This window comes from Microcebus murinus, chromosome 8, assembly GCF_040939455.1.
Source record: "Microcebus murinus isolate Inina chromosome 8, M.murinus_Inina_mat1.0, whole genome shotgun sequence".
Classification (NCBI taxonomy): Eukaryota; Metazoa; Chordata; class Mammalia; order Primates; family Cheirogaleidae; genus Microcebus; species Microcebus murinus.
Window position 1 is genome coordinate 11,462,079 of NC_134111.1, and position 24,335 is coordinate 11,486,413.

Below are 24,335 nucleotides of genomic sequence, written 5' to 3' on the forward strand. Positions count from 1 at the left end.
CACTTCGCGCGAGCGCGCGGGCGTGCTTACACACACACACACACACACACACACTTCAGCAGTGACAATAACCTCTCATTCCTCATAGCAGCGAGAGCGAGAGAGAGCGAGCGAGACAGAGAGAGAGAATAAAGAGATACACTGTTAGAAATTCCTAGGCTTAGGGGTGCAAAAGCAGACAGGCCCCTGCCTCCTGACCCTATGTCCGCGCGCACGCACCCATAATCCTGCATTCTCCAACAAGTTGTTTATGGAGTTGCTTCTCTATTTGCCTACATCCCCAAATTCACCCCTCCCGGTTTCTTCGGGCCCCCTCCTTGGTCCCGGCCTGAAGGAGGAGGAGGGACTCCGGGTTGGGTGGGGGAGGGCGTACCCCACGCTGAAGTCCGCGCCGCGGCGCCCCCTCTCCGCCCGCTGCTGACGCCCCCGGATTATTTATCCGCAAAGTCCCGCGCGCGCCCATTGGGCCGAGGCCCGAGTGTCAGCGCGAGTCCGGGCTAGCCATTGGCCCCGCACACGTGCGGCCCTGACTCACGTGCTTCCGGTTTGAAGGCAAAAAGTGTGCCTGGGTGATTTTTTTTCAAGCGAGAGAGTTTGTGCAAAGATCCGAGCTGTCAGAGATTTGAAAAAAAAAAAAAAAAAAACCAGCCGGGAGCTGGCGGAGACGCGCTCTCCCTGCAAAAAAAGCAAAGGCGATTAAAGGCGCTGCCAGCCTGCGCTGTGGGCACAGCTGAGCGTGACACTCGGGGAAGTCAAACCCCTCACTACTGCCTAGGAAGATGGCTAGACTTTAAAGACTATTTTTTTTCCTTTAAGAAAAAAAAAATTATTGGACCTTTTTTCTTTTTTCTTGCTTTCTTTTTTCTTTTTCTGTTTTGGCCGTGGCTTACTCCCCATTTAAAACAAATCATTGAATCTGGTTGCAGAAAGAAAAAGCAATAGCCAAGTGCCTCCATATCTGGATGTCTACAAATTAGAGAGAGAGAGAGACAGCGAGATCTATCTGCTCGATAAGAGCAAGCGATCCAGGCCAGACGCCTGGGCTTTTTTTCCTGCACCCGCCCCGTGCCTTCGCTGGGGCTTCGCCTGCCTTCTTCCTCCGCGCACCCCCACGGGCCGCTGGCAAAGTGGGGTGGGGAGCGAGGCGGGGGGGGCGGGGGCCGGCGCAGCGGCCGGGGCGGCGGGGCGGCCGAGCATGGAAGAACAGCAGCCGGAACCTAAAAGTCAGCGCGACTCGGGCCTCGGCGCGGCGGCGGCGGCGGCGGCGACCCCGGGCGGCCTCAGCCTGAGCCTGAGTCCGGGCGCCAGCGGCAGCAGCGGCAGCGATGGAGACAGCGTGCCGGTGTCCCCGCAGCCCGCGCCCCCCTCGCCGCCCGCGGCGCCCTGCCTGCCGCCCCTGGCCCACCATCCGCACCTCCCCCCGCATCCCCCGCCCCCGCCGCCGCCGCAGCATCTCGCGGCGCCTGCTCACCAGCCGCAGCCGGCGGCCCAGCTGCACCGCACCACCAACTTTTTCATCGACAACATCCTGAGGCCGGACTTCGGCTGTAAAAAGGAGCAGCCGCCACCGCAGCTTCTGGTGGCTGCGGCGGCCAGAGGAGGCGCAGGAGGAGGAGGCCGGGTCGAGCGTGAAAGAGGCCAGACTGGCGCAGGTAGAGACCCTGTCCACCCGTTGGGTACGCGGGCGCCGGGCGCCGCCTCGCTCCTATGCGCCCCGGACGCGAACTGTGGCCCGCCCGACGGCTCCCAGCCAGCCGCCGCCGCCGGCGCGGGTGCGTCCAAAGCCGGGAACCCAGCTGCGGCAGCGGCGGCGGCGGCGGCTGCAGCGGCCGTGGCGGCGGCGGCGGCGGCGGCAGCCGCGGCGGCCAAGCCCTCGGACAGCGGTGGCGGCAGTGGAGGCGGCGCGGGGAGCCCCGGCGCGCAGGGCGCCAAGTACCCGGAGCACGGCAATCCCGCCATTCTACTTATGGGCTCAGCCAACGGCGGGCCCGTGGTCAAAACTGACTCGCAGCAGCCTCTCGTATGGCCAGCCTGGGTTTACTGCACACGCTACTCGGATCGTCCGTCCTCCGGTGAGTACCAACCCGGCTGCGCTGTGCCTCCCTGGCTCGCGGACGCCCCCAGAACTCCACGCCGCGGCGCTGGGAGAGCAAACCCGGCCTCAGGCACGCTCGTCTCTTACGCCTGCTTCCTCCTCCTCCTCACCCCCAGTTCTAGCCACAGCCGAATATCTACCCAGTTCTGCGATCCTGGCCTCTGGGGCCACCACCAAGAAGCTACTGCTCTCGGCACAGGGTTCTGAACTCTGAACCCCTGGGGCCTTCTTTGTGCTTTATCTTTATTGTTCTTAGGAAAGATAGAGTCATTGATTTTTCTTCCAGGGAAAGGGGTGTTTAGATATGGCGGAAAGGTGGCCTACTGATCGAGGTCTGAAATCCCACGCCGGCTTTGGCCGGAGGAGGCTTTCACCAGAGAAATTATCTCGCTGTGAGTTCTTAGAGACACAAAGATATCTTCAGCGAGAGTCCATTTACATAGATAGAGATAGATACGGGACACACAAGAAGAGAGAGCAAAACGTCTGAGTGCAGCCTCCCTCCACTGGCCCGGTAAGAGAGTGTGACCCGGGTAGGTAGAATTCAGGGAAAGGCAGTTGCCAAAAAGGTGGGTGCTGGGGGTTGCTAGTTCTCTGGAGCTGGCAGAACGCGGGAGAGGAGAGAATACAGGTCAGGCTCAGGCCCCAAAGCGGGGCCAAGGGGGAGACAGCGTCTTCCTCCGTAGCTTCTCCGCGTCGCGGCTCCTACATCCTCCCGGCCCTTCGCTTTCCTTTTCACTCCTTCCTTCCGCACATCTACCAGTTAGCAGATTTCTGCCAGCCGCAGACCTGTTTTTCTCGGCTTCCCTTCCACTCTTCTTCCGTGTGTGCCCCTCGTGCTTGGCGAACCCGAGCCAGAAACCTGCTCTGGGGACAGCCTCTGAGCCCGAAGAGAGGAGGCCGAGGCCTGCCAGACGCCCAGGCCGACGGTGCCTTTGAGAGCGGCAGAGGCTTTGGCCCGCAGTCCGGACCCGGGCGCAGTCCGGCAGGGGGCCGGGAACGACGTAGCCACGCGCCGCTTTCCTCTGGCTGGTCTCTCGCCGCCCCACCGCTGCCCGCCGGGCGCGGATCGATGCGCGCTATCAGCCCCCGCCATCTCGAGCCCCGTTATTGACACGTCCGGCTCCCTGAACCTCCGAAAAGCTGCTTTGATTGACTCGCCTGATGGATAGAGTGATTGAGCTGTCAGGCTGCATGGCTTGGACTGGCCTGGAGACTACGATTTTATTACAAGTGTCCGTGCCTCTGCACACACATACAACACTCCAACACGTCCTGGACCCACAACGTGCAGTGGGGCCTTTCTGGGGATGTGCGCGTTTCCTGGGCCATTTCTACCTGCTTAGCTATTAATAATTACTAACCTAAACCCCAGTCCTGCTCTGGAGTGGCCCTTGGCTTTGTTCTTGGCTGCTTTCCTTCGTATTAGGTCTAGGAAGGCAGGGAACCGGCTCTTTCTTGAGAAACTGAAATTGCTGGGCAATTCAGAGGGATGAGCCTCACCAGAGACCCCAGTCGGTACAGTTTGCCAGGCCTGGACTCTTCCTTATAGGACAGTTGGTGACCCCATGCTCTGGTCTGCCCGAGAAGCCAGCTGTCTAGGTTGCCCCTGCGTAGCCAGGTTTGGAGATGTTTGCAAATACCTTTCTTTCTGGGCAGTTTTAGAGATTAACAGGCCTGACAGGGACTTGACTCTGCTCAGTAAGCTCCCATAACCGAGACAGGGCCCATAAATAGATGCCAGAAGACTTGGGTGTGGAAGCCATGGACTGAGGTGCAGGCTTTCTAGGTACAGACCAGCGGCTGAATCCTGTCCTGGTTTGCCCACTTGCCCTTCTTCGTCTCTCCCAAACTGAACTCCACAGCAGCCCTCCTCCTTGATGGGACTCGTATTGAGGGATTGCACCTTCCTGGGGAGGTTTCCTGCGGCCTCTTCCCATACCCATCATGGAATCAAAGCCCAGATTTTTGTCAGGATTGTCCCTCTGCTCCCTTCCCAATCATGGAGTGGGCAGGAGGATGGAATTTCCTTGCAAATGTCATCGGTGGGCAAAGAAAGCAAATCTGGCTTGTTTTGTTACTCAGGAGCTTTCAATCCTGAAATTGCAGCAGTTCTAAGGAGAAATAAGGAATACCTAAATAAGGGAGACCCTGCCCGTGCAGCTGGGTGGAGTGGGGAAGGTCCTCTCTTACCATCCAAGGGGCAAAACCGAAAATCTAGGGGGCCCAGTCCCGAGGGTAAGGCCTGCAGCTGGACCAGGGCCTTTTCTTCCCCTTCAGAGAAGGCGGATATTCAGTCAGCATATCCCAGAGACCCCAGGAAGGGCTTCATTTAGGCCAAAGAGAAGGAAGAGGCTGTAGGGGGAACAGACATTAAATACTTCGGAGCTGGGCAACCTTCTCACAGCCCCGTCCCCATCCCCTTGGATTCGGAGGTCAATAGCTCCAAGCAGATGGGGTCTTACTCTACAATATGTAGAGGGTGTAGGTTGCATCTTGAGGATGAGGGGAGGACTAGTTTGCAGGCTGGCCAGCCCCCCAGGCATGCCCTCACTGCCCCATCCATTTTATTTCAGGGCTGTGAGGACAGCAGGCTCCTGATCCCCCCAAGTCTGGCCTGGGCCCTATGCGGCTCCAGACACCTATCCATCTTGGATTCCCGCCTTCTTGGCTGGGAAGTGGTGTGATTTAAGTCTGTCCGCAGCTTTCCTGTTCTGAATTGGGGTGTGGGGTGCACCTACAACATCAACCAGTTTTCCTCCGCGGTTACTTTGCCTTCCACCCCCCAGAAGGACACCCAGAGCACCCAGTGGCCCTGTGAGGGGCACTTCGATCCAGGGGTTGGGCGGCGGGAGGGAGCCGGGGGTTTATCAGGGCCTTAGCGATCGTCCCGGAAGCGCAGGGCGCGATCCCCCGCTCGGCTCAGCAATTCTCACGGCTTCCTCTGCCCTCTCCCCCTCCCTTCTGCCCTCCACCCCCCACCCCCACCCGGCCCTCTCCGCCGCTGCAGGTCCGCGCACCAGGAAGCTGAAGAAGAAGAAGAACGAGAAGGAGGACAAGCGGCCGCGTACGGCGTTCACGGCCGAGCAGCTGCAGAGACTCAAGGCGGAGTTCCAGGCAAACCGCTACATCACGGAACAGCGGCGGCAGACCCTGGCCCAGGAGCTCAGCCTCAACGAGTCCCAGATCAAGATCTGGTTCCAGAACAAGCGCGCCAAGATCAAGAAAGCCACAGGCATTAAAAACGGCTTGGCGCTGCATCTCATGGCCCAGGGACTGTACAACCACTCTACCACCACGGTCCAGGACAAAGACGAGAGCGAGTAGCCGCCGCGGGCTGGGGCCGCGCGGTCCGGCCTCCGCGCCCGCGCCCCCTCCTGGCACCGCCGCCGCCGCTTCTTCGGCCCCAGCCGGGGACAGAGCATCTGCGCAAAGGAGGGGAGCCGCAGGGAAAGGAAAAGAGAGAGACAGAGGGAGATCCTCGGAAGGACAGTCACGTTTAAACGAAACATTTTTGGAAAGGGAGAAGGACTGGACAGGTGCTATCGAAAAATAAGATCTCTTGTCTATTCACAGTATAAGGGACGAAACTGCGAACTCCTTAAAGCTCTATCTAGCCAAACCGCTTACGATCTTGTATATATTTAATTTCAGGTAAGGAAAACAAATATGTGTAGCGATCTCTATTTGCTGGACATTTTTATTAATCTCCTTTATTATTATTGTTATAATTATTATAATTATTATAATTATTTTATCCCTCACTCCGCCTCGCTGCCAACGGCCCAGTTTCGTTTTCGTTGCCTTTTTCTTTTGAATGTTACTGCTTCTCCGGTGCCTCCCGCCCCGCATCGCTGGCCCTCGTTTCTCTGGGACTTTTCTTTGTGTGCGTGAGAGTGTGTTTCCTCGCGTGTCTGCCCTTCGCCTCTCCCCTGCCTCCCGCGACCCTTCTGTCGGTGTGTCTGTCCTGCTCCCCTTTCGTTTTCCGAAGACTTGTTGAGAAATACGACCCCACAGACTGCGAGACTGAACCGCCGCTACAAGCCAAAGATTTTATTATGTTCAGAAACCTGTAGTCTGAAATAAAGTGTACACTGTGCTCACGAGCCGCTGGCGGCCCTCCTCTTTGCGGGCTCGGGAAGGGCGTGGGCCCCGGCACGCGGCGCCCCTGCGCGCACCGGGCGGGAGCCGGGCCTGCGGTCACCGCGCAGCACAACGAATGCAGAGGGCAGAGGGGGAATGCGGTGGCACAAGCGGCCCAGATTAGGCTTTGGCCCGGGTCTGGAGGGTCTGGCGGGGACACGCCTGGTCTCCGATTGCGTTCAACGGAACCCAAAGGCCGGCAACCCCAGCCCCAGTCCTGGCCTCAGAAACTGCCCAGGCTGCTTTCAGCGCCCGGCTGGGCCCAGCCCGCCTGCGGCCTCCTCCTGTTCAACCTGCTCCTAGCTCCAGCCTGCTGCCCCTTTCTTTTTTCTTTCTTTCCTGAGGTTTTGCTAGAGATTTTCTCCTTCAGAGTCCGAAAGCCTTTCCAGGGCCTGGGACCGGCGAGTGGGCTGCCTCCCGCCCTGAACAGCCCTCTGGGGGAGGGTCGCTTTGCCCTGGATTCTCCGCTGCCTTGGAATTCACTGCTTTTGGTTTGCGGGGAGTCGATCTGTAGGCGAAGTGGGCTTGGGTGGCACATGGAGCCTCTCCGGGCTCAGGTCCCATGCTGCCGCAAAGCTGGAGGACAGGAGGCCGGCTAGTTCCCTGCTGGCATCGTTCTGGGTCCTGAACCTGAGGTGGGCTCCGGGCCTGCCTCCTTGGGACGTAAACCTAAGCTGGGGGGCGGTCCCCAGTCACCTTCAGCATCCCAACAAAGCCTAGCTTGCTTTCTGACCAAGAGGGGCGCACACACAATCCCCCAGGACCCTCGGTACACCTGGACTTTCCAGAAGGAAATGTAAAATGTCTTGACTCTGGCCACTGACCCTGGAGCCCATTCTTCCAGGGCAAGAGCTGGGCCCCAGATATTCAGGGGTTAGGAGGAGGAAGAAGGGATCCCTCCTCAGAAGATATTATTTCCCCTTTCTCCAGGATTTTTTTAAAAAATTGTAACTTCTTTTCCCTCCTCCCCTTTAGTTTCTTCTGCAATATGTGTGTATGTACTTACACTTACGTGACTAGATAGTTGTCCACACATATTTGTGTGCATTTGTGATATCGTGTAGATAGATATTGGTGTATCTAAGTTCCTACCAGTTTCTCTTGTATATTCTTGTACATGTGAGTATTGTGCAACTGGGTGTTCATTTCTCTGTAATTAGATGCACAATTGGATGTTTGTGAGCTCTCTGTATGTACATGTACTCATTTGTGTTTGCACACTGGAATGTCTGGCAGGTATGTTTGCTGGGTTTGTGGATGCATGGGAATCCTGTTCTCTGGGCTCTTCCCTTGGATTTCTTTCCTGTTGTTTTGCAGGAATGATTTTGTGAGAAATGAGAATGGCTAGCCATTACACCTTTTTTTCTGGAAAAATTCCCCCTAATTTGGCCCTAAGTCCTAGTCAGTGCTAGACTCCAAGCCCAGGAAGCCTAGGGCCCCTCCACATCCCTGCTGAAAGGTTTGGGGGCTTGGGGCTCAGTGGCCTGGAGGGTGCATTTGACAGTGGCATGGGTTCCTGACTTTATTGCAGTAAGTCCCTTCCATCCCCATTTCTTGGGGTGTGTGGAGTAACAGGAGTTACTGCTTATATAAGTGCTCAACTAATACTTTCGTGTAGAGTTGGAGGCAGTGAGGTGGGCCCTTCCGTGGGCTTTGCCTAGGTGAGTTGTTTTTCAGTGGTTGGAAGCACATGCTTTGCTTCCCTTAGGGAATAGAGCTTGGAATCATCAAGGCGTTCACGTCTTCCAGTTAGGGAATCTGAGGCCTGGGGCTCAAGGTAGTCCTCCCCACATCCAGGCTGCTCAGAAGTTCAAGAAGGGTCCTGTCCCATTTCACCATCTGAACACATCCAGTTGTGATGTTGAGGCACTCAGTGCTACAGAATCTTACTATTTTGAATGGCTGGGAACTGGCTACCCTCCTTTCTCCTCTCCCCATCATGGCCCTTAGAATACCCAAGACCCCCAAGACCACCAGGTGCAGAGGCTGGGGCAGAGGCCAACTGAGAGTGGCAGCTCTAGGAAACATCCCATTCCTTAGGCTCCTCTTCACCTCTTCTAAGAAGAGATCAAAGCCAAGAGCACTTCCCTTTAACCCAGCGGGAGTGGGAGGAGGTGATTACTCCTCCCCATGATTGTATTAGTAAAGTGTATAGCTGTGAATATCATTATTCTATAACTTGATTTCTTACCCATTATTTCCTTTTATCTTCCAATCACTGTGGGCAAATAGAATTTTCTTCATTGTTCAGTGAAAAAAATTGAATCTCTGAGAACTTAAACATTTTGTCCATGCCTCCACCGTGGCTGTGTGTCTTTATGTCGCATCTACCTCAAGAATCTGGCCAAGGCCCTGAAGTCATTGCCCAAAATGACTCTCCTATCTTCTCTCCCTTTCTGTTTCCCATTTTCCTTCTTCCTGATTGAGGTAGAGGAGGGGTTGGGGGAGGACTCTGGTCAGACCTTTTTCTTGCACGCCCTCTAAAAAAGAGAAAGTAATAATGATCATAAACGGGCATTGATTTCTCTGATTTATGGGGCTGGCTTAGTGAGCCGCCTGTGTATTAAAGTCTGGGGCTGCATCGAAATAAATGCTTGAGCCCGCCATCCCAACTTCCTCATTTTCTGTCTTTCCTTTGGTTTTTTTTTTTTTTTTAAGGTTGGATTGAACCATAAACTTAAATCTTCCTCAACCTAGGAGGAAATACATGCTAGCCAAGTCTAAACAGTATTGATCTGTGGCTTTTTCTGGGAGCAAAGGTCTCTGTTTCCTCACTGGAAATTTCTTTTCCTTCAGTAGGGTCAGGGGATGGGGTGGAGGAAGGAGAGAGTTACCTGAGGAGAAAGTACTTTGGTATTTGGGTGTGTAGAGCTACTTTGCGTGTCTGTGTGTGTTTATGTGTTTGTGGATGGTACTGTGTGTGGCATTTGTATCAGGGTGGAACTGAGTATATCTGTTTACACCTGGATGCAAGTGTGTGCCTTGGGTGTATGGGCCCCAGTGGTGATTGGTGTTTGTGGGTGTGTGTGTCCCAGGTGTCAGGCCCCCTGTGGAGCTTCTCAGGGCACAGAGAAGGAATGGCCTGCTGGCTTGCCCTTCCCTGGGCCCCGAAGCCCTGTCACCTGTGCTAAGTAGGGCTTTCAGAGATGATACCACCAGGGAGGCCACTATGCCCCAGCACCCCCCACCGAAACGCACACTGCCCTTAGTCAAAAGGCCAAAAAGGCCAAGCTACAGGGGCAGGGGTGAGCTTTGGTTGACTCCTAGAGACCTCAGAGGCCCACACGAGGGCTGGAGGGGGCCTGACCAGACTCTTCAACCTACATGAAGGTGTCTGTTGTGGCTTCTCTGGGGTGGCCATCAGTTTCTCCAATGGTCAGCCAGTCTAGCTTTTCCTTTGTGTGTTCGAGAAAAGCTAGACATCTGGCGATGTAGGCAACCTGCTATCCCCTGCTTCCACCATGCAGATACATAGGAAAGGGCAGAGAGGGGCAGGGAGGCATTCAGCAGTCCTCTCCTGGCTTTGCCTCGCAGCATGGGCCCATTTAACCTGAGCATCACAGTGGGTTCAAATGGAAGGCTGTGCTCACCCCCGTCTAGGGGGGGTGGCAGAGCATTACTCCATTCCTCCTCACTACCACCAGAGACCTCAGCTGTCCTCTCCCACTGTGAACTCAGGTGAGGGGCTACTCTTGTATAGAAGCAACCTGTGGCAAGGGAAGGGCTGGGGCCTCTGCCAGCCCCCAACACTCCCCAAATACTTTAGGCCAGTCTTTTAATGCAGTCTCCGTGTTGGAGGGATCCTTAGGGATTCTTGAATAAAAGGGTTTTATTTTACAGGCAGAAAAAAAAAGTACTGAAAGGAAAAGTGCCTCATGCAAAAGCACACAGCGAGAGGCAAAGCCCTCAGATTTCCTATCAGTCCAGGGCTCTTCTCACTCTGCCGCTGAGTGGGTAGTGTCACGCAGGCAAATGCACACAGCTACACTCTTCCACACATGCAAATGCACAACATGCACACACCTATGTGTATACATGTGCACACATGTTATGTATGTATATAAATATAAGTGGACTGATATACAGAAGTGTGCTCACAGCATGCACATGGACAGTTGCCCTATGTGAAAGGTTCTAGCACACATTTATACGCAGGCCAGGAATGCACACACTGGTTTTCTCCAGCTGGTGGGCTTCACTCATAGCCAGGGTAGGGGACAGAACATCATTTCCAGACCTCAGGACAGACCTGCCTGCCCCCTCTTTTCCATGGAGGCCACCAGGGAGTACTGAGGCTGAGGTGGGTGGGTTGGTTGTATGGGGGCCAGAAGACTGGAGTCAGGGCAGAGAAGAGGCAGTCCCTTCCCTCTCCATCCCTGCCCTCCTCCCACAGCCAGGGGCTGCTACAACCTTTTCTCTAGCAAGTGCAGCATCCTGTGCCTTCCCAGCTGTACCTCCTGTGGTGGACCAGGCCCGGGACAGGAGGGGGCAAACTTCCTAAACGGGTTTCTCAGAGAGCCTGATAAGTCATAGGCCATTCCAATTTGCTCCTTGAGTTTGCTTCTAAATGCAGCCTTTCCCAGCTGCGGTGCCACTCTGGAGGTGGAGTGGGCTCCTCCACTCTGAACCCCACAGATATGGGGGTGGGTTGCTTTGAGGACATTAGGGAAAATTTCAGGCTCCAGTAATGGAAGACTCTAGGTATGGGGGAGACTGTAGAAAGGCAGAGATTTATCGTGTGTGTGAGCACACATCTTACCCAGAAGAGAGAATTACTCTCAATAGCTACTGACTCAGTTTTGGGCAGGCAGGTGACGGGGTAGGAGTGGGGGAAGTGATGATGGTGGGTGGGGTGTAGAGGAGGCAGTGAGCACAGCCACCCCCTCCTCATCTCTGCTGGATAATGGAGTTTAAACACAGGCATGATTTAGAGACTAACAGGCACCAGCAAATTTCTCCTGGCCTCTGCCACCACACAAGTGTACTCCGGTGGTGAGAAGTTCTGTCTAGGGTACTATAATCCTCCTGCAGCATGAAGACCTGGACTGCAGGCACCCGAGGAACAGCAAGTACAGTGCAGAGGGTGGGGGGGAGGAAGCCCCCTATGGGTGAGAGGGGAGTCCAAAGACAGGAGGGACGCATGAGTATTCCAGATTTGCCCACAACTGCTACAAGAATGGGTTTGGACTCTGGCAGAGGGCAACCAGTTCCTGCAGAAAGACCCAGCATTCTGCCATTTGATAAAGGAACACAGTGGGAAACTTGTCTGATAAAGCTAGGCTGCCTGCTTAGAGGCTTCCTAGGGCTGGGGGAAAGCAGCCATTAATACTGTCAATTTCCTCCGAGCAAGCCGAAGACAATGTAGACGCTAAAGAAAACAAAAGCAAGTCCCAGTAACCAACTCAGCAGGTCTCTCCTGGCCTCCCCCTCCTTCACCCCCAGGTACAAGATTCGTCCATTTGGCAAAGTGGAGGCAATTCAGAAGAAGACACTCATAAAAATTCAAACTCAATAATAAATAATCGTTACTCACTGAGGGTTAACCTCGCACACTGCTAACCACTTGACATAATTTGTTTCATGTAACCACACATTTTTTTTAGTTAGATGTTATCATCCCCATTTTGCAGATAAGAAAAGTGAGGTCCGTCTTGCCAAGGTCACACCAAATCACATTAAAGTCTACAGTGTGATTATATAGAATAAAATACAAGAACGATTCACATTTGCACAGCGCAGTATTGAGGACCCGCTGGATGTCCTAGACTTTGGCACTGGTTAGGAAGCTGCGCAGATTTGCGTTAAGTGCCATTCTTCTTTCTCTTCTCTTTCTCCAGTCTTAAGCAGCAGTGGTTCTCGGCGCCTCTTCACCCCTCCTTCCCTCTCAAGCTGTAACTCAGGTCCTCATTCAAGTTCACCCCCCCCCCAGGTCTCAGATTAGGTTCCTAGGAGATTCCGATCTTTTCCCAGATTAAGATGACCCTCTACCTCCACAAACAGCAGCTTTCACCCTCACACCAGAACCCTAGCTGGATCCGCTGAAAACACGGCGCATCCGGGCATCTCGTACTTTGGCCTCGCTCCAGCACCGCTGGAGCTGCCTGCGCCCTGCGCGGTCCGCGGAGTGAGCCTCGCACATGCACTTCCGGTCGGCGCAGGCCAGGCTACGGGCGGAACCACTGTGAACCCCTTCTCTCCGAGGGCGTTGTGGAGAGGGGAACGCATCTGGGGAGCGGCCGTGGCCTCTTAATGCGCCTCGCCCTCTCCCCCAAGAACCGCGAAACCCCAAATCTGCTCGCCCAGTGCGGGGCGCCGACCCTGCCCGTCCGCTCCCTGGGGACGCACACGGAAAGGTCACCTGCACCACCTCCTCGCACCAGGCTCCGTTCAAGCCGCAGGGATCTGCTCTCGGGCCCCAGGCTCCAGCCCCCCAACCCTCATCCCGGTCTCCCGGCCGATGTTCATTGTACAGTTTCTACTGGAGTCTAGGCTGGGGTGGCTTTCATTTTCTTTCCCCTTCTTTCCTCTCCGTCTTTTTCTCTGGGCTCCTCGGCCCCTGTGTTCCTTTTCGTCCTCCGCTCTAACATTTCTGGTTTTGCTCCCGAGGCCGCCCTCCTGCGGCCAGCCTTCTCCAGCCGCTCGGACGCAGGCTCGGCTGCAGAGTGTACCCGGGCTTCCCTTCGGCACCCTGCCTTCCCTCTCCCCGTCGCCTTGCCCAGCTCCCAAGTGTGCTCCCCTGGCTGCCTCCCGCCGCCGCTCCACGGGAGTCCCGGGCGCTCCAGCTGCCCGCTCCGTTCCCCGGCCAACACGTGGGAACCAGCGCCGCGCTTGGGTGCAGCCACGCTGTCCCGATGCTCTCCACCCCACCCGCCTTTAACTCTTGGGCTTCCACGTGGGGGCTACTGGGACGCGCCCTTCCCCTGGTAGTAAGAGTCGCTTCGCAATATCGGCTGCGGCTGCGGGGCCGCTAGGAGCGGCCAGGCCTGGGGTCAAACCAGGAAGGGGGAGGGGTGGCAGCAAGGCTGCGGAAACCAGACTTTATTTGTGTTGCTTCAACTTGCCCTGAATGGTTAGGCGCGCGCTCTTGCACAAACGCCACGGCCAGCCCAAACCCCTCGCTGGCTCGGCCGGCGGCTCCGCGCGCTGCCTGGCCTTGGCCGGCCCTGAGCCTCTGGCGGCAGAGGGCTCTGGCGCTGGCTGGGGAGGACCTGGCTTGCGGAAGGGCTGCCAACTGAACTTTCCCGGACTAGGTGAGCGCCTTCGGAAATCCTCGCTGCGGGACCCTTTTTTGGGCGAGAGAAAGATCCAGAGCAGCCCTGCCCCCTGCCGCCTCTTCCCCCAATAAAGCGAGCCCCTCCAGGGCGCAGAGATGTGCCCATCTCCTCCCGTCCTCCTTTCTGGGAGATCTTTGGCCATTTCGCTTCCCAGGCACAGCTGAGGTTGCCCGCTCGGGTTCACTGTTCACTTAGAATTTCTTTAAAACTACCGGCGCCAATTTGCCCTAGCTCTAGCGCCTTCCCTGGCCGGTGCTCACCCAGGCCCCGCAGAGCTACCAGAAGGGCGCGGCCGAACCGAGGGCGGGCGTGAGAGAGGCCCTGGCCTGGCTGGGACGCGTTCTTCCATCCGTGGCTCAATTTCCCACGCCCGCTACTCCTGCAGATTGAGCTCTGGCCTTCACCCTGGCCTCCTGTTTTAGGATCCGTCCAAGTGCCCTCTTCTTAGCCCCCCCAGGGAGGACAGCTGAACCCAGGTCCATGCTCATCAGGCCTCGGGTTTCTTACGCATTCTCCATGTCCTCATCCGGCTGACCACATTGGTGGTGCCCAGTGAGAAGTGTTTGTTGGCTGTGGGATTGCCGTGTATGTGCAGGACCCCGGGTGTCGACGCAGCGCAGAGGGGAATGGAAGGATTATTGCCTCTCCTGCATCAAGTTCAGCCAAGAGTGAACAAAGTTTCCTTTCAGGCATTGAACTCTTTTTGGGCCCTCAGATGGGGCAGGACCTGTGGGTAGGAAAAGGAGGCACTGAGTCCTCTGTGCTTCTCTCGTAAAAACTTTGGCCCCAAACAGAAGGAGCCACCAGGTGAAAGTAAACCAAGATGCGTGGGGACCCCGAGAGGCGCCCCAGCTGCGGACATTCCCTCGTGTATTGCGCAACTCCTGCCAGGGGAAGAAGCCCCTGCTGCCCCCATTGGGGCCTGGGTGAGGTCGGCCTCCACTGAGACTGCTTAGTTTCCTTTTTCCAGACCCTGGGTCTCCAACTTCTTCCGCCCTAACTTACCTCTCAGTCCCCTTTGGAAGCGTTGTTTGTACTTCCGCCTTACCCTCAGGAGGGGTGCCCCCAGTTTGGATTTGGCCCACCAATACCAGCAAGTCAAGACCCTCCCTCCTGTTACCTGGGGTGTGGTACGGACCCCCTTTCCCCTAGAGGCCCTCTAGCACTCGGTGTTGATGATCATTACTTTAAATTAAAAGTCTCTTTTTCCCCTTTCTGTCTAAGCCTCAACTTAGTTTCAGAGAATGAAGCGTGAAAGCTCTTTTATGGAGATTACGGATGCTTCATTTATTTCTGCAAATGGCAAACACGGCCCGGCAAAAACCAAGCGAGCAAGCTCCTTGTCTCGGATCCCCTGCCGTCTCGGTGTTCACAAGCTCACTTGGCTGTGAGACTCCGTCGGGAAAGCCCCAGCAGTTGTGCTTCCCTGGGGGAAGGGAATCGCATATTCATTCGCTTGGGCTGTGATGGCAAGCACCTGCGGGTGGGTTAACAGTCTAGCTGCAGACCCGCGACTTCAGAGCTGAGGGGTTTGGGGCCGGGGAAAGTGTGTGGAGGGAGTCCAGAGTGTTAGCCCTGAGGATCTCTGAGATGCATTTTTGTCTGTGTGAAGATCCTGGTTATCCTCACTCCAAACCCACCCTTCTACTCCCTTTGTATAGTGGAATCTGGTAGAACTTGGGGTGCCTTGCACCCAGAGAGCCAGGAGATGCAAGTGCCACCTCCTGATCTCATTCACATTCCCATTTCAACCCTACACCCGCCCCATGACATTCTCCATGCTTGGCCAAGGGCTGTGTCCATAGTAAGAGCTTTGCTGGGCCTGTTTTATTTTTGCATGTCAGCAAAATAAAGCTAGGGTACACATACACAGCCCCTGAGGGCAGGCAGCCCCCTCTGGAAAGGGTGGGCCATTTGGAAAATGGATCCAGAGCCTTTGAACCGTTGGAATACAAAACTCACCTTGTGATTTGTTGGTTGTCTCCTCCACACGATCTGGGATGCTTTGACCATTTCACAAGGGGCAGTTGGAAGGGAGTGATATGGTCTCTGGGAGAAGAAACAACAGAGTTTTTATTCTTTTAAGAGCAGAGAACTTTGAAGAAAGAAAAGAATAAGCTCCTATAGGTTAATTGCCAGAGTTCAGGCTTAAATTCCTTTGTGACACTATGTTATTAACTTGAACGCAGTGGCATCTCCACATTCCAGCCACAAAAGCTATTGTTGAGAGGAGATCACTTCAGGGGCCACCAGCCCCCATTCCTCCCACCTTACCCAGCAAACAGGTCGCAGAGAGAGTGCAAGTGCTGCTTTTGTTTAGATGGTCTTGCTTTTCCTAGGAAGGTATCTTAGGATGTGAGTGTGGGAGTTGCCCTGAGGTGTCAACATGGACCAAGTTTAAAGTGATGCAGTTTCCGTTATTATATAACTGGTGACTTGTCTATAGCTTACAAGGAAGTAGGTCCCGTGTAGTTACCCTTTCTGCCCTTAATGAGTGATGCTGGTTTCACCAAAAAGGTCCTCAGTGGCTAAGAGGGGGCAATCTAAATGACTCTTTGAGAACAAGATCACCCCACAGAGCCTGGGGTGGTCCTACTGGTGCCATAAGGGAAGGTGAGGCTTGTGGCCGAGGGTGTGAGGGTGAACACACAGCACTAAGTTGGGGAAGGTGGAAAGAGGGCTTGCTGCTTGCCTGAACAATTGCCAACTTTCACTAATTACTCAGTCATTTTAATGTGAAAGCACATACCAAAATGTGCTTCTGCCCATTCTGGATTAATGGCCTGCAAAATTGGATGAGGAGGGGGCCAAAAAGAGAGTTAAGGTGTTTGGGAATATTCAACTCTTTTTTCAAACCTAGAAAGATCTCCACACAAATGCCTGAGGTGGTAGTCAGTGAGTTGAAAACTTAACAAAAGCTGTTCCTTAGTGAACAGAGGTTGGCTTCTAATCAGGGTGAAGATCAGAAGGCAAACCTTCCTTGGGCCCTCATCAATTATTCAGTCACTCAACCTGGCAAGTGCTGGTGACGTTCTTAGTACTGGGGTGGGCACGCTGGTGTGGTGGGGCCCAGATAGTCACAGGAGCCGAGTGAATTCCTGAAGGCTGTGCCTGGGTGCTTGGAATATTGCAAACACAATTAGAGACCATCTCCTAACTTCCATAATGTCAAGGTAATTCCTGTGGGATCATTTTTCATCAGTTAACATAGCTGAATTTATAATCTATGAAATAGAAAACAAAGTCAGGTTTAGGTGCACCTGCCTTAGTTCACGATGCCAAAAGCTTTTGGGAAAAAAAATATTTCCCCCCTTCCACCACATACAACTTGTTTACATAGAAGAATGAAACCACAGATTTATAGAATTGGGAGATTATAGTCACTTTTCCTTGCTATTCCCACCCCCTATCCTTGTGCTTGTTCTCAGGTGGTTTTGACACAGGTGCCAGCACTTTTGTTGAGCACATTTTCTGGGAAATGTGTGTATGTGGCCCAGTCCCACAGAGCTTTCAGAAGTGTGGCCTTGGGTTTGGAATGGATCCTGTGAGACGTGGTCACAGAGTCGCTCCTTGCATCCCGGGGGTCGCATAAAGTGGATGAAGCCAGAGGGGCACCGCTGAAATGACTCCCAGGTCTATTTTTGGGGTCATGTTCTTCAGAGTTATTCCTAAGGAAAATTCCTTCTTCATTATAAGCATCGCATTTCTGTATGGGCAAAACTTGGGCAGAAATTCGAAACATCCTTCCGGGGCCACTTGATGTTTAATTGCTTTCAGTAAATTTACCATTGCAGGTCTATACCTTGAAGTTTACATTCTTGGAATTCTAGGACTCTTTCTGGGGTTCTTTTAGGCACAGTCTATACATGTAGACCAGTTTCACTGAAAATGACACAGTGAAATAGGAGTGGATTGAAGTCACAAAAACAGCAACACGGTTGTTTGAAAACTGTTTTCTTTCACCTTCCCCAGACCAGATTTGGGAGAGAGCAGGCCCGTGGCTGGCCTTCCTACGAAGCATAGCATATGCGCTGACCTCCTAGAGTTTCATAGGGTGCCAGTAAGGGACAGACTGGGGAGCTGACTGACACTACCAGAATTCCCTTTTGAAATAAAGTGAATTTATCCCTAATGAACACATTTCATAAAATATGGGGATACTGAATCCCTGGGGAGGAATTCAGGGCTGGCCTCTAAGCTGAAAGATGACTTGTTTCTTGGTGTCCAGGTTAGGAAATCAAACTGTAGGCCTTTGAAGAATGTGAGTGTGTATGGGTGTTTGAGAGTGTGTGTGTGTGTGTGTGTGTGTCCTTCAAGACGTATGGTACTCATACAGAGGCTGGACTCGAATTACTTCAGCCTGAGGGAAAGTCCCTTTTTTCTTATTATTTTCCACAGTGAAGGACCTTATAAAAGAGGTAGCTCCTTGTACTTTTCCTTGGGAACCCTAGACAGTGAGCTGTCAGCCACTCCGTGGAGGCAAGAATTTATTATGCACAGAGGTGGGAAGCCAGTGATCAAACCGAGCAGGTCCCAGAACCACCCTGGATAAAGATGAAAAAAGCCCTCCTGGATTATCTGACTCAATATCCTTGGCACCAGGACAGACAAGAGTCATTCTAATCCCTCCTGCAGTTTTTCTAAACTTATCTAGAGTCTCATCTCTGGCGTTCTGGGAGGCAGATGCCAGAGTGAAAATGGAAGTTCATGCCACGGTGTGACCATCTCTGCTGTTAGTTGTCTATTTCCCTGTGCAGGAGGAATGCAGGGATGGAAGGGGAGAGAATTTCTGGGAATCTTTAATGATAGATATAAGGCTGATCTTTTTTTAAAACTGGAGTTTGCTGTTTAATAAATAAAACTCCACATGTCAATCTGGGAAATGTGATGTTTATTTGAGTGGATAAAAGATTCATGAAGAGTCACATCATGCGATGTGTTGGGTTCAGCTTCTTTCCATTTCTAGATTCACGGTCGGAAGGAGGCAGGTGTCTTCCCTCAGGTGACTCGGGATTCGAGCTGGGCACAGGCTTGTGGGCGGCCCTCAGACCTTAGAGGCCTTCATGAGCAGGAGAAGAAACCCAAACAACCAGGCTGGGCGTCATTTTCCCCTGGTCTTTGAAGTGCCTGTCCATACTCCTCGGTTAGGGGGTAGGAAACGAACACAAATGACTTTACGGGGAAAGGAGTAGAGAGACACACTTGAGTTCTGCTGGTCAGTTTGGACGTTTTCCTTCCATTGCTGTGTGTCTGAGTGGTGGGAACTTTTTATCTGGACGAGAATTATTTCGGTGCACAATTGTCAGTCCTGCCAGGAAAGTTATGGCTGCCCTATACAAGAGGACTGCCTGTCTCCCTTTGTCCTAGGTTGAGAAGGCCTCCTGGTCAATAAATACATATTAATCATGTAAAAGGATTGACATGCAAATGAAGGGCATCATTGACAAGCCCTGGATGGCAGAGGGGAACCCCGCTGCAGCTGTGGTCCTGGCTGGAGAAGCCAGGGCCGAGCCAGGCTCTTTGCCGGGTGTTTTCTGGAGGGTTAAACACCTTTTTCCAATAAATACGTGAAAGAGTTAATTGGACTAGAGATGGCTTTAGGATCTTTTGCTTGCATGCTTCCTAGCTCTGCCAAGTCTCCAGAATTTTTTTTTTTCCTAATTTAAGCCTGGCAATAAACAGGCCACCCTTTGGATCGCCGTGTCTCTCGGCCCAACTGGAAGTCTCCAAAGGTACTTTGTTCTTTCGATCAAAGAAAAGTTGAGCCAATCAGAGAAACAGTTAAAAGCTTAGGTGAATTTTTGGGATAATGCTTAATATTGTAGGAATAATTATTAGCTGCCATTATGAATTACTGCTTATAAAATAACATGTTGTATATTATTGTGGTTTTCTTTACAGAGCAAAAGCATTACAAAACAACCTTGCTATGGGGAGGACTCAGCTTTAATTCAGAGTTTTCTATGTGCATGACACCTGTGGGTAAAAATATTTCACAACAATGGTTTTTAAGATACATATGACCATGGAAAAATATGATTTTGTTGTCAGGATATACGTGGAAAATCTTTTGTTATAAGGACAAAATAAATTCGTTGCTATTATATATGCTCCTAGCACATCTGTGGGATGAGTATAGTTGTGTTATCCATTACGAATTATTAGACTGTAAGAAAGTATTTTAACCCCACTGATAGATTAAGTTAATATATATGCTGAAATACAATGAAGAGAATTATTTGAGCCAGTGGATCTTCTAACTTTGATTTTCCTAAAGGTATAGATGTTTAAGAGGGGGACAACTGGAATTCACACAATTTAGGCTCAGAGTTATATCTGTGGGCACTTGTCAGCCAGGGTGCTTGTGTCCAGTAACTTTGGAATTGCAGTGTAAAGCAGGTAGTTTTGGTGATATTCCTCCTGATGCCATAGGTGTCAAAATGGGCCCTACTTTGGTAAAACTATGGACGTATGGGGCTTCCGGCAGGTCAGGCCCTGGGAGAAGTTATTGGGGAAGCATGTATGTGGGCCTGGTTGCTGTCTTTCTTTTGTGCTCTATGTCTAATCATAGCTAATGCTCTGCAACTGAGTATCAGGTCCTGTTATGCAAAGCGGAGGAAACACATGGGAACATAAGCGGTCTTCCTCTCCTATTGCAAAGCACTAACCTTGATACCTGTGAATTAAATGTATCTGAGGATGACCTGGGCACCCAGATTTTTCTGTATTTTGGGGCTAAATCAGTGCTAAGCAGGATATTGACTTTCCAAAACACTTGAGTTTTCTTTTTAAACAAATTCACAAGGATGTTTTTGGGTAGGGGCTTGTTAGCTCTGAAAATCCACTCCCAGTTCAAAATCAAACACTAAGTCTTTTAAATTCTTGCTATGGACATATTGTGCTTAATGTACATTATTAATATTTATCTCGATTCCAGATGAATCAAGTATTACCTAGAAATTAAACCTAGGGAACATGTCTATTGAATTACTGTGTGTGTGTACATGTTTATATGTATGTGTAAAGGAGAAAGTAGCTACTACCAGAGATAAATTATTTAACATGATTTTCCTGTATTGTGGAGAGGCAGGCTGAGCCTCATTTTTTGGATTATGATTTGTATTATGAAATGCTTATCAAATGTTTTCCAAAGATTAGTTTAATTTTAATTAAATAAACCTTTCTCAAGAGGAGGCTCCCAACTATTTCTTGTACCCAGAGGCTAACGTACTTGTTGTTTTTAATTATTTTCTGCTGTTACCCAAACTGCTTTGGGTACTCCTGCCCAATTAAATGAAAGGCACAGGTTCCTTATACACAATATGTTTAATATTTAATTTTAATTAAATTAATTAAATTGTTTATTTAATTTTATGTGCATTATTGTGCACAGAATAATGCAAAATTCATGATAGTAAGAATTGGGGTGGGGAGGTGAATCAAAGAGCTTTCAAACAAGCTAATTACAGAGCTTAAAGGAAACTTCCCCTTCATTTCCAGGGGAAACATCCTAACATAAAGCAAAAGCTAAACCTGAACTTTCTCAGCAGCAACCCATGGCTATAGCCGCCGTAGAGTTGTGTGTGTTGGCCTCTTTCATCCTCTGGAGCTTGCCTTGCAATTTGGAGTTGCAGCAGCTGCTCGGCAGAGGAAAGGGTACGTGTGCACGTATGTACATGCTGTTGTCACAGCTCATGCGCCAGTGACATTTTCTACTTTGCTGAACACAGAGTTACCAGCACAGTGCTCCTGGGGAAGGACCCTTTTCTACCCGAAGACATTGGCAAAACTTCCAGTAATGTCTTTCCACTCAGGAGAGGCCCATCCTGTCAGCGTTAAACTGCCTAATCCAGCGCTTAAAAATTCGGAGGCACTTGGTGGAGCTCACCTCTCCGTTGGAAGCAGTTCCTTTCAGGGAGGGGTCCTTTGGTCTGGCTCAGTTTCCATCGTGGTTTGCATCTTTAGGGCACAGTTTCTCCGAAGTGTTTTCGTCTGCACAGTTACAGCCTTTACTGTCTCACTCTAGAGTGCTTGGTTCCCAGGAAATCCGTTCTAACAGAAATATAATGTAGACACCAAAAACAGCCCCCAGAACTCTCGATTTGCTTTGTCATTGCTCCCATCTGAGTTGTCTCTAGAACAATGGGCTCTGGGGCCAAAAGTTTCAAAGTGCCTGAGTTGAGGGAATCCACTGAATTTTGAGGCATTTTATTATCTCCCTTTCCTATTTTCCTGACTTAAAATAATGACATTCTTTCCCTCATGGTCTGGCAATTGGGGCATCTGAGCCAAATTTTCCAAACTTGACCTCATGAAACGGTATAATCACTAAACTTCTTTTCATTTTAGCATTTTGCCCATCTGAGCCACAGTTGAATATTTACACTTATTATCACTCTATAAATTTTTTTTTCCATGGGAGGGGATAGTTTCTTTCTTGGTATCTCCTGCTTATTGAGACTTGTTAACTTTACTTGGTGATAAATAACCTTCAACTTGATTCTCTCAGCCACTGAGAAAAAAAAAAAGAGAGGAAAAAAGGGAAAAAAAATAAATGGAGGTTGTTTCGGTTTCACTAGCCACCTTCCATGAGAATGGAAGTACTAAAAATAAACTCTGTCTTTGTTGTTGTTGTTTGTTTTTTTACCCCTAAGGCTGATTTTGTTTCAGTAGATTAAATATTATCATAAAAGTAGCTGATGATGCAGTAAATTAAAAATCAGGTTGTGGAGTATTTTGCAAAAGCCTTTTTACTTCTGTGGCACTTAACCACTTGGGGCAAACATTAGTTTTAGACCAAAAGCATTTGTCAGGAGGAGTTTTTGCTTCAAATAAGGATTCAGAAAATACAGAGAAGCACAGTTAGCCAAAATGGACCTATTAAAAAAGAGACCCTGAATTTCTACTGTAGAGAGATTAATGTTGGCTCACTACGCATAGAAAAAAATCACTTTCTCCCTCTGCATTTATATTGTGCATCTGTGAGCTTAAAGACATTTTTAGTATAAAACATAAGCCTGGGTAGCTGCAAGAAATGTATCCGAGGACAGATGCAGTCGAATTTGTGGGGCACTGCTGTGTCACCACATTTAGCATCAAATTATGAATTAAACAAGAAGAATGAATAACAAATTAGGATTCGCCTAAGCTTAGCTTTGTGCAGTGGGACAATGAAAATTTATTTGAATGCTATTCCTTGATGAGGTTACAGATTTTCTCCCAACAGAAGATACACATTAATACTGTGGAGACAATTATTGGAAGTTCATTTTCTGTGCACATCTTAGAAACCTTTTCATAGAAATAGAAAACTTCTGTGTAGATTTAGATTTTAGAAAACTCCCTACCCTAGGTAATTTTTCCTATGGAACTTTCAGTATAGGAGTATAGGAATGGTTTGTTAAAAATATTTTGGAGGATGATACCAGAAATGTCAACTTTGAGCGGGGTTTTAGTTTGCGAAATTTTTTTTTTCTTTCTTATGTGTAAGAAAACTGTTAGACTTTGGCTTTTAGGACTCCTGCAACTGGCTAAGAAATGACAGGCTTCTTCCAGCTTGGCTGTTTGTGAAAAAAAGAGCACACTTCCCAAAGCCAATGCACTTTTGAAAGTATAGTCAACTGCTCCTCCTCACCTAACTAGAACCAGGAAATACCGTGTTGTGGCCCTCACTAATGCTTCACCACATGCCGAAATTGGGGTGAAGGAAGGAAGGGTTGTTGAGAACATTAACAACGTAGCAGACAAGTTAGATATACTGAAAGTAATTTCTTATGTTACTGGATAGGGGAGAACTTTTCAAGCCCCTAATTTAACCATGTACATAATCATTCCAAGATTATTCAAGAGACTAAAGAGAGAAACATATAAAGTAGATATAAGGATACCACCTGGATACCTACCTAGGATATTTTAGAAAATTAATCAAAACATAACCCAATATGACTGATGGCTCTTTGCAATGTAGGCACATGTTATACCTAAGTGATGTTGCCTTATTTTTTTAAATAAACTTTTTATTTTTAAAGAGCTTTATTTTTTTATACTTTTTGCTGTCCATGTTCGGTTGTCCTAGCAAAGAGTTTTAGATTTACAAAAAAAGTTGTGAAGGTCTTTTGCCTTATTTTTATTACAGGTATTGCCACTGCCGTAATGTACACGTTTACCTCTTCCGGAGCACGTTGTTGAGAGGCAGAAGGTGTCCCCTGAGGAGGTGTGGCACGATGCAGCTTGCAGACTGTTATCAGGGCTCCTGTCTCCCTGGAGAAAGAGGCAGGGACTTCATGCAAAAGTCAGTTTAGAAAAGAAAACAACACTTCAATGTATTCAAATAGCAGGTTGTGCAAAAAAAAAAAAAAAAAAAAAATAGCTAGTTTTAGTCAAAGGACAAGCTTTGCTTGGATTGTTTTTATATAGGTGACCTTATGGTTTCATCACTTCTTTCTCCAGGCCTGTTTGTTTCTGTAGACAGTCAGTGTTAGCATTCTGTGTCTTTTTCAGTGTCACCTTGGAGATTCTGACAAAAACTGGGACAAACCCCGGAGCCTGGCTTCCTTCCCACCCTGTGGTCTCCCCTTCTGAGTCCAAAGGAGATCCGCTCACCTCCAAGGCCAGCCTGTGCCCGAGTGCCCTAGTGCCGTGCTGTAGTAATTCTGTCCTGTGGCCTTGAGCCCTAAGTAGCTAAATGGGCTTAATTTTTAAGAGTTGGAAGACAGGGAGGCAGAATGGGAGGGAAAATACCCCTCTTGGAAATCAATCTCCGGAATTCACTTCTCCGAGGTCTTAAGTAGATGGAACTGACTGCCTCCTCTTGTCCCCTCACC

The 24,335-nt window shown here is 50.6% G+C and overlaps 1 protein-coding gene across 2 annotated transcripts in view; it reads left to right on the forward strand.

The window, feature by feature from the left end:
* Positions 1-596: 596 nt before the first annotated feature.
* The window catches only part of EN1 (engrailed homeobox 1), a 60,547-nt gene continuing 36,808 nt past the window's right edge, over positions 597-24,335 (forward strand). The window contains exons 1-2 of one of the 2 annotated variants that reach the window (XR_012920536.1): positions 597-2,072; positions 5,106-5,749. Coding sequence is in view for 1 of the 2 variants with exons in the window: in XM_012781501.2 (XP_012636955.1) it covers positions 1,196-2,072; positions 5,106-5,422 (1,194 nt within the window). In the remaining variant the exon portion in view is untranslated. Of the gene's footprint in view, positions 2,073-5,105; positions 6,202-24,335 lie in introns of those variants that run through there. The other variant, XM_012781501.2, reaches the window with a different exon arrangement.